Source organism: Prionailurus bengalensis, chromosome A2, assembly GCF_016509475.1.
Source record: "Prionailurus bengalensis isolate Pbe53 chromosome A2, Fcat_Pben_1.1_paternal_pri, whole genome shotgun sequence".
NCBI lineage: Eukaryota > Metazoa > Chordata > Mammalia > Carnivora > Felidae > Prionailurus > Prionailurus bengalensis.
The window spans coordinates 80412588-80428554 of NC_057348.1; the positions used below are offsets into that span (position 1 = coordinate 80412588).

Below are 15967 nucleotides of genomic sequence, written 5' to 3' on the forward strand. Positions count from 1 at the left end.
TTGCTGTTACACTATTATTTAATATGCAAAGTAAATACAATTGCCCAACACAGTTCCCATATATGTGTTCTATTTCTGTGAACAAATACAGTACATTCATCGTTGCAATAACAGAAAAATGACTAAACCAAAAAAGCACAAGTGACTGAAATCAGACATGGAAGTGGCAAAAAAAAAAAAAAATGTAAACAAAGCCTGTTCTGTCATTTTTTTTCCTGTAATACACCAACTTTGGAATTAATAAATTAATTGGAGCAATGCTCACTTGTATCTGAAAGTGTTGGTCAACAAATGAGATTATAACATGAGGAACCCAGCCATAGGTAATAAATGAAGTTTTAAAAAATTAGTTTCTTTCATGAACATTCAAATTTCATTAGTATTCCTCAGTTGGATAAGAAATTAATAAGTTTATATTACAAAATAATAAGTCTATATTATGAACTCTGGTCAAACCTTTCTAATAAGAGTTTACGTGGTTAACAGTGCATGTCTTCTGACTCTTGTGTTCTTACCTGTAAACCTCCATTTTTAAAATTGTATTTATTTGCTGACATCACTGAGGTGAGGTAGGACTGACAGGTGATGTACTTGTCTTTAACTATAGAGATGATTATGTTCTGAGTCATTTAAATCATTTAAACTACATAGTAAGTACCAACTAGACAACTCCTCTAAAGAAATGAAAAAGTAGTTTTTCTGTATACAGTTACTGCCATTGCAACTGTAACAAATTGTTTCCACGATATATTTCTATCATGTAAAAAAACAAAAAACAAAAGAATTGTGCCTCAACCCAGTGCAAGACTATATTATGGACAAAATTAATAGAAACATCAAGATTTTTCATCATAGTTCACTATGATGTGAGGGGATGAAATAATTTTGCATAAAAATAGCCATAATGAACCCTAATATTTTATTTATCTACTCTTTTTGAAAAAATAGACTATTCCTACAAATATCATATAGCTTCACTCATATGTGGAATTTAAGATACAAAACATGAACATAAGGGAAGGGAAGCAAAAATAAGATAAAAACAGGGAGGGGAACAAACCATAAGAGACTCAAATAGAACAAACTGAGGGCTGCTGGAGGGGTTTTGGATGGGGGGGATGGGCTAATTGGGCAAGGGGCATTAAGGAGGGCACTTCTTGTGATGAGCACTGAATGTTATATGTATACAGGTGATGAATCACTGGATTCTACTCCTGAAAATGTTATTGCACTATATGTTAACTAACGTGGATGTAAACTTTTTAAAATTAATAAATTGAAAAGAAAAAAATAAAAATAGACTATTCCTGGTTGTTGGTCATCCTGAATTAGGAGGATAAACTGGAGACCAAGGGCAAATATTTTGTTCTGGATTTTGAATACTTCTCGTCATCATCCTGAATCTTGACCCTACTAAACGTAAAAACTGACTTCCAAGGTTGATTTTCTTTTGACCTCACACAAAAAACGTTGGTTTCAAATGCCCCTCCTTAACCATATAGACATTCCAAGTTCACACCATCATGGAAGCTCAAGGGTTCTGGTTGCTTAAAGCAGTCTCCAGAGTGTGGGGCACATACTCCTGGAGGAAAACAAGACAATCCATTGAAAAATGTTAGGAGGGGCACCTGGGTGGCCCAGTCAGTTAACTCTCTGACTGGATCTCAGCTCAGGTCTTGATCTTAGAGTCTTGAGTTCAAGCCCCACATTGGGCTCTGTGCTGGGCATGAAGCCTACTTAAAGAAAAAAAAAAATGTTAGGGTAAAAAATGCTAGAACGTGTGCTTTGTTTTATATTAGTCCTTTAAATTTTCATTTTTTGTGCATGTTTCATAATCCATAATACCATAATTGTACTTTTATATGCAATATAAACAAATACACATATTTGGAGAGTATATGCTTAAGTAACTTCTCAAATAGGAGTGTTAGTATAGTCAACTTGCAATTATTTTATTTTAAGATTCTTTCTAGACTTTAAGTCCCAATGATCAAACATTATTTAAGCACTTTAAGTGAGCTTAATGTATGATGCAAAAGAACATTGTAGACAGATCTAGTTTTTTGTAAATGCTTTAGAAAAGCATTAGAAATCAGCACTTGTTTAAGTCCAAGATGAAATTATATTGTCTAAACTATTCCATAGTTATTGTCTGAAAATGTTATTTATAACCACATCCCACTTATGTTTTTCCAGACGTTCCTGAAGGAACGCTTTGACAGTGAAGAAATCAAGCCTGATTTATGGATGTCCTTAGAAGGTGGAAGTACTTGCACTGAGTGTGGCATTCTTGCTGAGGACACTGCACTCTATTTTGGGGGATCCACCGTGAGACAAGCTATTACTCAAGATTTGGATCTCAGAGGGGCAAAGTAAGTCATTTTTTGTTTTTTGTTTTTTTTAATTTTTTTTCAACGTTTATTTATTTTTGGGACAGAGAGAGACAGAGCATGAACGGGGGAGGTTCAGAGAGAGAGGGAGACACAGAATCGGAAACAGGCTCCAGGCTCCGAGCCATCAGCCCAGAGCCCGATGCGGGGCTCGAACTCACGGACCGCGAGATCATGAGATCGTGACCTGGCTGAAGTCGGACGCTTAACCGACTGCGCCATCCAGGCGCCCCGCTTTTTTGTTATTTTTATAACAGCATAGCAAATTGGCCCCAAAATGAGGAACACACTTATGGAAGAAGTTATTACCCAGGACTTGAGTAGACTCTTTATTCTAATTAACCATTCTGATGGATAATATGTGCTTGCATTCAGATTCCTGCAATACTGGGGGCGCATCGGTAGTGAGAACAACATGACCTCCTGCCATCGGCCCATCTGCCGGAAGGAAGGCGTGCTGTTGGACTACTCTACCGATGGAGGCACGTTTCAGGGGTGAAAGCCACACCTTGGAGCAGATTCCCAAATTACATCCAATGCCCCTCAGAACAGTTTCTGCAAAGCTTTGCTGACTTTGCAGTGAAAATAGTGAAAGTCACAAAGAGAAAGCTACAGATCTTAGTCACATTACACTTTCATACATGTGACTTGTGTGTTACACAAAACCTACCCATAAGGGTGTAAGAGAGAAGTCACATTAAAAATTTAAAAAGAAAAATAGATGAAAATAATAATTTTTTTTAAAAAGCTCCAAACTTTATGAATAAAGAAAAACTTCTGTGTGTAACTGAAGCTTAATTATAAATGATACAATTAAGAAATAAATTTTATATGGTTTTCTAAGTAAGATCACTTTTAAAAACATTTTAAAGCATTTTTAAAAGCTTTTGTGTGAACAAGCATGTAATAAATCTACAAAAAACCTACCGTGAAAGATGACAGTCTGAAGTCATGAGGCTGTCAGAGGATATTTTAATAAAATTCTGTTTCATTATTTTGAAATAGCTGAAACCAGACCAAAAATAACATGAAGTCCTTAGAAAATCAGTTTTAGCAGATAGGTATCATTTTGATAACTAGCAGAGAGACAGATGGCCTTAAAGTATTTTAGTGTATTCAAAGGTGTTTCCTTAAGTAATTTAAACATCCCACCTACAATCTTATCAATTGATAAGAGGAAAACTTATCAGTCCACAAAATAAAAATTGCCCAGAATTAAAATAGCTAAGTTAAAATTTTAAATTACTAGGTGTTCCTGTCCTGAAACATGCAAAACATGGATGTAGCTCATTATTTATGAAAAATAACGCACATAGCAATGTACAAAAAAATTTTAAGAGCAGAAAATACATAATTTTTACTTCAGCATGTTTCTTTTTGGCCAGATATTTCTAAATACCCTTCCCCTCATACACAGCATCATTTGGAAACAGTGGTAAACGCTTATATTAAAGTCATTGAAATCAATTCTCATTTCCTGGTTGAAGATTTCTTTGGGAAGCTTATTGTAGCTGCAGTATACTGTCACTTTGTGGAGGTTTTCCCAGATATGTTACTATGTTGGTGTATTTGTTACTGTAGGAATAACTTGGACTTTGCTCCACGAGATGGATTACCAGAAATACATTTCTGTTAGACACGACTACATACTTCTTCCCGAGGACGCCCTTACCAACACAACTCGACTTCGCTGGTGGCAGCCTTTTGTGATCAGCAATGGCCTTGTAGTCTCTGGAGTGGAGCGTGCACAGTGGGCACTAGACAACATACTGATTGGCGGAGCAGAAATCAATCCCAGTCAACTGGTCGACACGTTTGATGATGGTAAGAAACCAGACATTTGAAAGTCTTTTTTGTGAGCCTTTTGTCTGCTGTGTCTTTAGATGAGTTACTCCATAAAAAGCATTCAGAAGAGTACCTAGAACATATTCACTGCTCAACAAATGTTAGCTAGTATTTTACCCAGTGGCTTATGAATCTTCAAGATTATCTGTTTGTTGAAATGTCAACTGATGATTTAAAAAATTCTGTTAAAGACAAAATATCTAGCTCTGAATATAATTTGAAATTTCAATATCCAAAATAATTCTAGTTTCTTTAGGAATTTCTGTACCACGGAGATGCACATTGCCTTGTTTTAAAAGTGTACCAAAAATTTTGTAATGGTGCAAGTCAGGCTAGCAATTACATTTTTTTAAGTTGGGTAATCATTATGCTAGCATTTAATAATATTTTCTAAATTTGATTAAATATCTTGGATTTATACATTATACCAATTAAATAAAAATCAATCTTAAAGGGTAAGCAAAAAGGCAGAGCACAGACATTTCAGTAACTTGACAATAAACCAATCCGTGCAAGAGAGTAACATGCCGTATTGCTTCCAATTTACCTTAACAGAAGGCACTTCCCATGAAGAAAACTGGAGTTTTTACCCTAATGCAGTAAGGACAGCAGGATTCTGTGGCAACCCATCCTTCCACCTCTACTGGCCGAATAAAAAGAAGGACAAAACTCACAATGCTCTCTCCTCCAGAGAACTCATTATACAGCCAGGATATATGATGCAGTTTAAAGTAAGGGGAAGTGGCTCTTCAGAACAGAATATGGCATTACATATTTGGGGATGGAGGGCGGGAAGAATGCTTAGTTGTACAACTACAAGGAAATGATTGATTGTATTCATTAAAAGAGCCTTTATCTTATGAGTAAAAGAAGTGATTTTTAGCACAGGCCTTTATCAGATAGGATTATTTGAGCATCAATAAAATCAATTAGTATATTGGGACATAGCAAGAAATGTAACTGTATTATATTTCATATATGGAATCTTGAGTTGTTCCCAAGATCTTGGAAATGAAAAGCTCATATAGGTGCCTCTGCCTATTTCTCTCTCTCTCTCTCTCTCTCTCTCTCTCTCTCTCCTTCTCCCTCTTCCCACTCTCCCCACAGTTTCTGTACCTCTTCTCTCTTACTCTACACTGATTTCATATATCAAGCCACTTTGCTTCTTTATCTATCCTTTTCCATCATGTCTTTCTATTTTCTTTTTGTCTCTGACTTCCAAACACAAACATGTACTGTAGCCCAGCTGGAATGCCCCAAATCCTTAGATGTAAAAAGGACTCTCAAATCTTTTACATTGCATATTTTACTCATAAAGAAGTGTAGAAGGGAAGTCATAGAAGATAATTAATAGCCAGATAATCAGAGAGAAAGATAAAGCAATATCGATTAATGTCTTTCTCATTACCAAACACATTTAAAAAAATAGTAAAAAGGGTATTACAGGGGCACCAAGGTGGTTCAGTTGGTTAAGCATCCGACTTTGGCCCAGGTCATAATCTCATGGTTCACGGGTTCAAGCCCCGCATAAGCTATTTGCTGTCAGCACGGTGCCTGCTTCAGATCCTCTGTCCCCCATCTCTCTGCCCCTCCCCCACTCGTGTGCACTTTTTCCCTCAAAAATAAATATTTTTTTAAAAAGGGTATTGCAGAAATACACTTTGTTACTAGATCATTTTAAAGACAAACATTGGTTGCTTATTTAAAACATTTATTTAAATGTTTTAAAAAGATATCCTTATTTAAAAAGATGCCCTGCAATGATGGTTAATAGTAAGGTGGGGCGCCTGGGTGGCGCAGTCTGTTAAGCGTCCGACTTCAGCCAGGTCACGATCTCGCGGTCTGTGGGTTCGAGCCCCGCGTCGGGCTCTGGGCTGATGGCTCAGAGCCTGGAGCCTGTTTCCGATTCTGTGTCTCCCTCTCTCTCTGCCCCTCCCCCATTCATGCTCTGTCTCTCTCTGTCCCAAAAATAAATAAACGTTGAAAAACAAAATTAAAAAAAAAAATAGTAAGAGTCCTTTCTAGCAGAAATAAAAATGTATTCAGAGCCGGTAGGAGAGAGAAATGGGGAGTTATTGTTTAATGAGTGTAGAGCTTCAGGTTTACAATATTTAGAAGTTCAGATCTGTTGCAAAAAGAGGGGCATAGAGATATTCACTGTGTTCCTCAGTTTTATGTTGAACTTTCCTTCAGAGACTGAAGGGTGAGGCAGTCTCCCCAAATGCTACCACTCCCTTAGGACTATCCCTACCTTAGTGGCATGAAGGATGCTCAAATTTAAGTTGTACAACAGGTTGGTTTGATACATATGTATAGTACATATACTACACATACATACAAACATCAAATGCATACATACATCAAATCAACATGTTGATATATATACATATATATACTATATGTATTTTATATATATGTAGTAATATGATTGCCATTATAGTGATAGTTAGTGCCTCTGTCATGTTGTCATTTCTTTCTTGTGGTTGGAATAATTCACATCTTCCACTTCTGATGAATTATTTTCTAATCCACTTAATCAAATATAATCTCTCCTTCCTCTGAAGCACCACAGCATTTTAGTTGTATCTTTTATGATTTCTATTTCCATTATTGGAATATGCTTCTTATTTTCTCTCTCAGGCCAGGGCTGTTTTATTCATGAGCGTACAGCCTGAAATTTTTAGCACTAACCTTCCCCAGTATCAGCACTAAAAAAAAGGACATGTTGATTAAGTAGATGATTAGGACTTAAATTTAAATCACCAAGGTTTTATAGCATTTATGCATTATTAATGACTCAAACATTTAATTGCATATAATATGGAAAGCTTTAATTCATACGGAAATGTAAAAACCACAAGAATGAATATTAAGTAGTCAGAAATTGCTATTTTTAATTATAAATAGAAATTCACTAGTAGCATCAGGAAGTTAGAGTATCAGTGAAAATGTTTTGAACCAGTGATACTTTGAGTTTCTTTCCATTAATCCTCCAAATGTTACTTTACTTTTGGCCAAATTATCTTTCCCAAATTTATGATTAATATGTTATTATATTAAGTAAATAGAAATAGTACTTTTGTTTATTTGTTTGTTTTACTACTTAGCCATGGATATCATTCTGTTTGCAGCCAGCTCTGATTGGTATGGAATGCCTTTTTCTTTTGGAGAGGTGTCTGACTCTCAGTCTTACCAGAACTGCCAACTTGGCAGGTAGAAAACTTGGAAAGCAATAGCATAATCCAGAAATATTAAAATTAGATAGATAGATAGATAGATACATAGATACATAGATACATAGGAAGAAATGGGCCTGGTCATTTCTTGTACAGAATCTTTTATGTCTTTGAGAAAACACTTCTCTCAAAGGTTAAGAGCTTACTCTTTTTGTTATTGAAGTATAATTGACATACAATGTTATATTCGTTTCAGGTGTACAACCTAGCTGATATGACATTCTATACGTTACTCCGTGCTCACCACAATTAGAGTACTCATTATCTGTCACCTTAAAATGTTATTACAGTATTTTCACCTATTTCATCTATTCTTTCCACCCCTCTGGCAATCACCAGTTTGTTCTCTGTATTTATGAGTTTATTTCTATTTATTCATTTGTTTTGTTTTTTAGATTACACAAATAAGTGAACTCATATGGTTATTGTCTTTCTGTGTCTGACCTTCACTTAGCATAATACCCACTAGGTCCACCATGTTTTAACAAATGGCAAGATCTTATTCATTTTTATGGCTGAGTAATATCCCATTGCGTATATATACCCCCTGTCTTTATCCATTCATCCATTTATGGATACTTGGGTTGCTTCTATATCTTGGCTATCATAAATAATGCTGCAATAAACATAGGGGTGCATATATCTTTTTGAGTTAATATTTTCATTTTCTTTGGTAAATTCTTAGCAGTGGAATTACTGGATCATTGGTATTCCAATTTTTTTTTTTTCAGGAACCTCCATATTGTTTTCCAGAGTGGCTGTACCGATTTACATTCTCACCAACTGTGCATAAGGGTTGCTTTTTCTCTACATCCTCACCAACACTTGCTATTTCTTATCTTTTTGATACTAGCTCTTCTGACTTGTGTGACATGATATCTGTCTCATTATGGTTTTATCTGTATTTCCCTAATGATTAGCAAATTTGAGCATCTTTTCATGTGTCTCTTGGCCATCATGTGTCTGTTCAGGTCCTCTGCCCATTTTTTAAACTTTTTTTTTTTTTTTGCTTTTGAGTTACGTAAGTTCTTTATGTATCTTGGGTGTTAACCCCTTTATCAGATATATCATTTGCAAATATCTTCTCCCACTTAGTAGATTGCCTTTTTGTTATATTGATGATTTCCTTGATTGTGAAAAGGCTTTTTATTTTAGTGTAGTCTCGATAATTTATTTATTTTTACCTTTTCCCTTGCCTGAGGATATATATCCATAAATATGTCCTTAAGGCTGATGTCTAAAACTGCTTATTTTTTCTTTTAATGGTTCAATCTCATATTTAGGTCTTTAATCCATTTGAATTTATTTTTGTATATGGTATAAGAAAGTGGTCCAGTTTCATTATTTGCATTTAGCTGTCCAGTTTTCCCAGCATCATTTATTGAAGAGACTGTTTTCCCCATTGTGTATTCTTGCCTCCTTTGTCATAGATTAATTGACCATATTAAGTGTCCACTAGTCCACTGATCTTTGTGTGTATTTCTATGCCAGTACCATACTGTTCTGATTACTACAGCTTTGCAGTATATTTTGAAATCTGGAATTGTGATACCTCCAGCTTTGTGTTTCTTTCTCAAGAGTGCTTTGGTCTTGGGGTGTTTGGTAATTCCATACAAATTTTAGGATTTTTTTGTTCTAGCTCTGTGAAAAAATGCTATTGGTATTTTGATACAGATTACATTCAATTTATAGATTGCTTTGAGTAGTATGAACATTTTTAACAATGCTAATTCTTCTAGCCCATGAGCATGGTACATCTTTCCATTTGTTTACTTTATCTTCAGTTTCTTCCATCAGCGTCTTATAGTTTTAAGAGTATAGGTTTTTCACCTCCTTGATTAAATTTATTCCTAGGTATTATTTTTTGTTGGTATAATTGTAAAGGGAATTGTCTCCCTCATTTCTCTTTCTGCTACTTTGCTATTAGTGTATAGAAATGCAACATATGGCTGCATATTAAATTTATACGCTGCAACTTTACTGAATTCATTTATCAGTTCTAATAGTTTTTCAGTGGAGTCTTTAGGGTTTTCTATTCATACTATCATGTCATCTGCAAAGAGTGACAGCTTTACTTTTCCTTCCCAATTTGGATGCCTTTTATTTTTTGTTCTTGTGATTGCTACAGCTAGAACCTCCAATACTATGTTGAATAAGTGGTGAGAGAGGACATGCTTGTCTTGTTCCCAATCTTAGATGAAAAGCTCTCAGTTTTTCACCATTAAGTATGATGTTAGCTGTGAGTTTTTCACATATGGCCTTCATTATGTTGAGGTATGTTCCCTTTAAACCCACTTTGTTGAGAGTTTTTATCATGAACGGATGTTTAATTTTGTCAGATGCTTTTTCTGCATCTATTGAGATGATCGTATGGTTCTATCATTTCTCTTGTTGATTCTATGTATCACATTGATTTGCAAATATTGAACTATCCTTGAATTTCTGGAACAAATTCCACTTGATCATGTTGAATGATTCTTTTAGTGTATTCCTGAATTCAGTTTGCTAATATTTTCTTGAGGATTTCTGCATCTATGTTCATCCTGGCTGGCTCAGTCAGTGGAGCATACAACTCTTGATCTCAGGGTTTTGGGTTCGAGTGCCACATTGAGTGTAGCTTTCTTTTTCTGAATGGCCTTGTAGAATAAATTTGGAAGTTTTCCTTCCTCTTTTATTTTTTGGAATACTTTGAGAAGAATAGGTATTAATTCTTTAAATATTTGGTATAATTCACCTATAAAGCCATTTTGGGGATTTTTGTTTGTTGGGAGTTTTTTGATTATTGATTCAATTTTGTTACTAGTAATCAGTCTGTTCAAATTTCATCTTTCTTCCTGATTCAGTTTTGGAAGACTGTATGTTTCTAGGAATTTATTCATTTCTTCCAGGTTGTCCAATTTGTTGGCATCTAATTTTTCATAGTATAATAATCTTTGTATTTCTGTGCTGTCGCTTGTTATTTCTCCCTTTTCATTTCTGATTTTATTTATTTGAGTCCTCTGTCTTTTTTCTTGATGACACTAACTGAAGATTTATAGATTTTATTTATCTTTTCAAGCAACTAGCTCTTGGTTAGAAATAGTACTTTTTGGGCACCTGGGTGGCTCAGTCATTAAGCTTCTGACTTCGGCTCAGGTCATGATCTCACAGTTGGTGACTTTGAGCCCCACTTCGGGTGAGCTTGAGCCCAGCTTTGGCTAAACATGAGCCCCAGGTGAGCCCCACCTCTGTCTCTCTCTCTCTCTCTCTCCCTCTCCCCCCGCTTCCTCTCCCTCTCCCTCTTCCTCTCTCTCTTACTCCCCCTCCTGGGATTCTCTCTGCCCCTACTCACTTTCTCCCTCTCTCTCTCTAAAAGAAAGAAAAAAAAAAGAAGAAAAAAGTAGTACTTTTTTAAACCTTAATTCCCGGGGCGCCTGGGTGGCTCAGTCGGTTGAGCGTCCGACTTCGGCTCAGGTCATGATCTCGTGGTCTGTGGGTTTGAGCCCCGTGTCGGGCTCTGTGCTGACAGCTCAGAGCCTGGAGCCTGTTTCGGATTCTGTGTCTCCCTCTTTCTCTGACCCTCCCCTGTTCATGCTCTCTCTCTCTCTGTCTCAAAAATAAATAAAACGTTAAAAAAAAATTTAAACCTTAATTCTCATCTTCACACAGAGTTGCATGTTTTTAACAGAACTCAAAAAATTGTATTGCTGGTGTTCAGTTAGGCTGCTCTGTAAAAGCTTCTCTGAATATTTGTTGATTATTTATTAGAGTTACAATCTAGAGAGAAGGAATTTCTAATTAATGGTAGGTGCTTAATCTTCCCTGTACATATTTGTTGTTTATGCTTGTTTTAGATTGTGGTGGGTTGTGAAGCTACTTCTTGTGGCGATCTTCATTCTGTGATGTTGGAGTACACTAAGGATGCAAGGTTTGTGAAATACTTTTTTACATTCCTCCAAACTTGAATACCACTTCAAATGGTTGTGTATTTTTAAAGCAGCTATCTACAGAGGAGCAACCTTTTATATTAAAAGTATGGTTCATGGGTGCACCCGGGTGGCTCAGTCAGTTAAGCATCCGACTTCGGCTCAGGTCTCGGGCTCATGACTTGTGGGTTCAATCCCTGTGCTACTAGCACAGAGCCTGTTTCTGAACCTCTGTCTCCCTCTCTCTGCTCCTCTCCCACTTGGACTCTCTGTCTCTCTCTCTTTTTCACTCTCAAAAAAATAAGTGAACATTTTTTTAAAAGGAAGAAATAATTACATTCCAAAAAAAGTGTACTTTATGTTTATTTCCCATCTATTAATTTCATTTATATAAAATTTACATGTGTGTCTTATTTTCAAATTTTTCCTTCAAACCAAGAAAAACTGTTTTTCATACTAGGTTGGCTGCAAGCCAACAAACTTTTTTTATTTTAAAATAAGTAAGATAATACATTTGTCCTCAAGTAGAATTCTCTTTTATTCATGTTGCTCTTTTTTTTTTTAATTTTTTTTTTCAACGTTTATTTATTTTTGGGACAGAGAGAGACAGAGCATGAACGGGGGAGGGGCAGAGAGAGAGGGAGACACAGAATCGGAAACAGCTCCAGGCTCTGAGCCATCAGCCCAGAGCCCGACGCGGGGCTCGAACTCACGGACCGCGAGATCGTGATCTGGCTGAAGTCGGACGCTTAACCAACTGCGCCACCCAGGCGCCCCTCATGTTGCTCATTTTTAACCCACCTTAATGAGAATTTGAGTCAATAAAAGATCTAAATATGCTTCAACCAGAATCATGTGTCTTAAAGCATAGTGAAAGTCTGACACTGTGCAATTACCTTATTAGGGTGTTGATAACCCTGTCTCACACCATCACTCTTGAAAATGAATTATGCAGGGTTAAGTTTGAGTAGACAGAGAATTTTGTCAGTCAACTCCGGGTATAGAGAAGCCACTAGTATGCAGCACGATGCACGCTATTATTTTATTCTATTATCTGTGAATATATTCTTGTGCTTGTAAAGAATTAGAATATATATTATATGAAATTATTTTTAATTTGCCTTTTCATTGTCGATATAAATATATACAGGAAGTACAGAACTTACATTAAAAATATCTCAATCTAAAGGCATCTGGTTGGTTCAGTCGGTTAAGTGTCCGACTCTTGATTTTGGCTCAGGTCGTGATCTCACAGTTGGTGGGTTCAAGCCCCTCGTTGGGCTCTGTACTAACAATATGGAGGCTGCTTGAGATTCTCTGTCTCCATCTCTGTTTGCCCCTCCCCACTCACCTGCTCGCGCTCTCGCTTTCTCTCTCTCAAAATAAATGAATAAACTTAAAAAAAAAAAAAAAAACTAAATTTAACCCAGCCCCAAAGTGTTAACATTGACATTAGATAGGTCATACATTTCTCTTCCGAGTTGTCTAACGCAGCCTCTGTGGTCTCTTCAGGTCTGATTCCTGGCAGCTCGTGCAGAGCCAGTGCCTTCCTTCCTCTTCCAACAGCATTGGCTGCTCCCCCTTCCAGTTCCATGAAGCCACCATCTACAATGCTGTCAACAGCTCAAGCTGGAAGAGAGTCACCATTCAGCTGCCTGACCATGTCTCCTCCAGGTAAGTTGCATCCTAAAGTAAACTTTGTGGAATTATCTGGCAGTGTAATTATCTATAGAGCTCATGCAGTAACCTGAAAACAACTGAGGCCAGAGATCTCATTACAGCTCTAATAACCTCTCCCTCCTTTCACCAACCTATGTCCCAAAATGGCAGTTGCATGCCCCAAGAAGAACTAGGAAGAGATAGGATCTTTTTTGTAAATGGTACAGATCTCAAATTTTCTTTTGATGAAATAGCACAGCACATGCCAAACTCAGTCACAGGCCCCAAATCACAGACACTCACACAAAGATGTGGAGTTGGCACCATATCTTCGCCAGTGTTCTGTGATGCCAAGAGGCTGCACTGTTCATCCCATATACAGATACTGTCTGGGGTGTGCAGGGCTGGTCAGGCTACACAGAGCCACAGGATAAACATAGCAGAGTGCGATCTTCCTAGAACAGTATTCATTTTACTCAAAGATCTGGAATGCAATATACCTCTCTAGGAAAAATGGACACAAATTTGTTAGGCAATAGAATAGGAAATTCACATAACACTTTCAGGGAAGGTACAAGCTCCCACAATGGCACTCTGGGGTATATTCACAGAGTCCGAGGATTACAAGTTCATTCACCTCTACTTGGGTGCTTCAAGGAGAAGTCTGGGGAAGTCCTTTTCTCAGAAGTAGTCCCAGGGCTGGAGGCTGCACACTGCTAGGGAGAATAACAGCCAACTGAATCCCTTCTGCTCTCTGTGGGACTTTCAGTGCAACACAGTTCCGCTGGATCCAGAAGGGGGAAGAAGCTGAGAAGCAGAGCTGGGCGATTGACCACGTGTACATCGGAGAGGCTTGCCCCAAGCTCTGCAGTGGGCATGGGTACTGCACCACGGGTGCCGTCTGCATCTGCGATGAAAGCTTCCAAGGTCTGCATCCCAGCCTGTCATTTTTAACACGGGAGATGGTGAGGTTCTCCTCATCTCAGCATGTACCCAGAGGTCACTAGGAAATTGGTGAAAATGCCAGCCTGAGAGATTTGGGATGGGTGATACACTCTTTGATCACAGATATACTGATCTTTGGAACGAAGTATCAAGGATAATTTTCTGCTACGTTCCTTGAAATATTTTATTTTTTTTTTTACATTTATTTATTTTTGAGAGACAGAGCATGAGTGGGCAGAGAGAGAGGGAGACACAGAATCCAAAGCAGGTTTCAGGCTCTGAGCTGTCAGCTCAGAGCCCGATGCAGGGCTCGAACTCATGAACCACAAGATCATGACCTGAGCTGAAGTCGGACGCTTAGCCGACTGAGCCACCCAGGTGCCTTGCTCCTTGAAGTATTTTTTTTAATGCAGAATTCTATAGCACCTCACATTCACCATCCTCCATATAACTCCCTGCCCCAACCACCACCCCCAACACCTTATTTCCACTTCTGAGCCTCTCTCCTTCCTGGCCTAGCTGCCCATCCCTGGATACTTTGCCAATACTCTTTCTTTCTCAGTCTCTCCAACAGCAGCTGTCATAGTCCTCCCAAGATGTAGCTGATGAGTCAAGGTATTCTCTATTCCAGGTCACTCTGTCACACACACACACACACACACACACACAAAACCCATGACTCAAAAAAATGCATTTTTATTGCTCGAGCTTCTAAAACCTGAGTTTACAGTTTGGGACAGAGTATCTACTCAACCCCTAACATCTTAGGAAATTGCCTTCTTGGCCTCATAGAAGGCATACAGCCTTCTTTCCTCTGATGCAATGTTTCCAACAGGTTTCTACTGTTACAAAGTTTACATAATTACCATTATATTCTCAGAGCCTACTGCTTGGCCTATAGCAGCACTCAATAAATCTTTTTTGAATGAATTCTTACATTGCCTTACATTTTACTGTTTACACAATGTCCACCAATTTATTCAGCAAAATCATTTAGTACTTATAAGATCCCCATAAGTCAGCTATGTTTATATCATTATTCCCACTTTATAGGGAAAGAAACTGAGACTCAGAGAACTTAAGTGACTTGCCTAAGGTGACACAGCTAGTCAGTATCAGAAAGAAGACCATTACTCAGGTTGTTCTTTCCAGTCTCATAACTGAGAGATTTAGCCAACAAGGAGCAGAATTATCCATCTTCCCCAAGGGTACAATGTAAAAATCCACAGATCTGACTTCTGGAGTAGAATATATTTAGATTTCTTGGTTGATTCTATTTCCTTGCCTCCAAATGAAATGAGTATGATTTATGTAGACTGCTGCACATCTCTCACGTTAGAAATTATTTCACGGTCATCTTTTTCCTCTCTTCTCATTACCAGCTCATTCCTCTGTTCTCTGAGACCAGCTGGATCTGCCCATGCATTAGCTGGAGAATTTGAACTTTAGGCAAATGAATGAATCAGATGTCTCACAAGCAGTCCTAGATGTCTGGAATTTGCCTGCTCCCCTGATCCAGTAGAGCTATGACCTTTTAATTTGGAACTATTGCAGATGTTTAGGAAAGTTGTGCTGTTCAAATCAAGGGCAAATGCAAGCACACACACATTTGCTAATGTACTGTCTCGAATGCCTGTATTTCAGCTTAGTGGTCTCATACTTGCAGTCTATTCACTATTCATTTATTTATTTCATCTTGTTATTGCATATGGTATATGGGCTTGTGTGAGCTGCTAGAATCCAACAATGAATAAAATGCAGACTCTGCTCTCAAGAATCAAGTATAGAGCTAGAAGAACAAGAATATGACTTATCCTATTTTCTGCTCCAGAGTTATACTAGGGAGAAAGAAGTTAGGTTGGCCTCTCATGCCAGGGTGAGAACTCCCTAGCAAGACACATCATTGGTAAACACGCAGGCGCGGCCAGATGCTGTTGGTATTTAAACAATAGATTTACGTGAACAATAAGTACATAAGCACCTACAT

At 37.6% G+C, this 15967-nt stretch overlaps 1 protein-coding gene across 3 annotated transcripts in view; it reads left to right on the forward strand.

Moving 5' to 3' along the window:
• Positions 1-15967, forward strand: part of RELN (reelin) — a 533601-nt gene that overhangs the window by 503349 nt on the left and 14285 nt on the right. For all 3 annotated transcript variants that reach the window (XM_043588658.1, XM_043588659.1, XM_043588660.1), the window contains exons 54-60: positions 2197-2372; positions 2766-2872; positions 3972-4214; positions 4791-4966; positions 11305-11378; positions 12889-13050; positions 13805-13962. In XM_043588658.1, the coding sequence (XP_043444593.1) occupies positions 2197-2372; positions 2766-2872; positions 3972-4214; positions 4791-4966; positions 11305-11378; positions 12889-13050; positions 13805-13962 (1096 nt within the window). The remainder of the gene's footprint in view (positions 1-2196; positions 2373-2765; positions 2873-3971; positions 4215-4790; positions 4967-11304; positions 11379-12888; positions 13051-13804; positions 13963-15967) is intronic.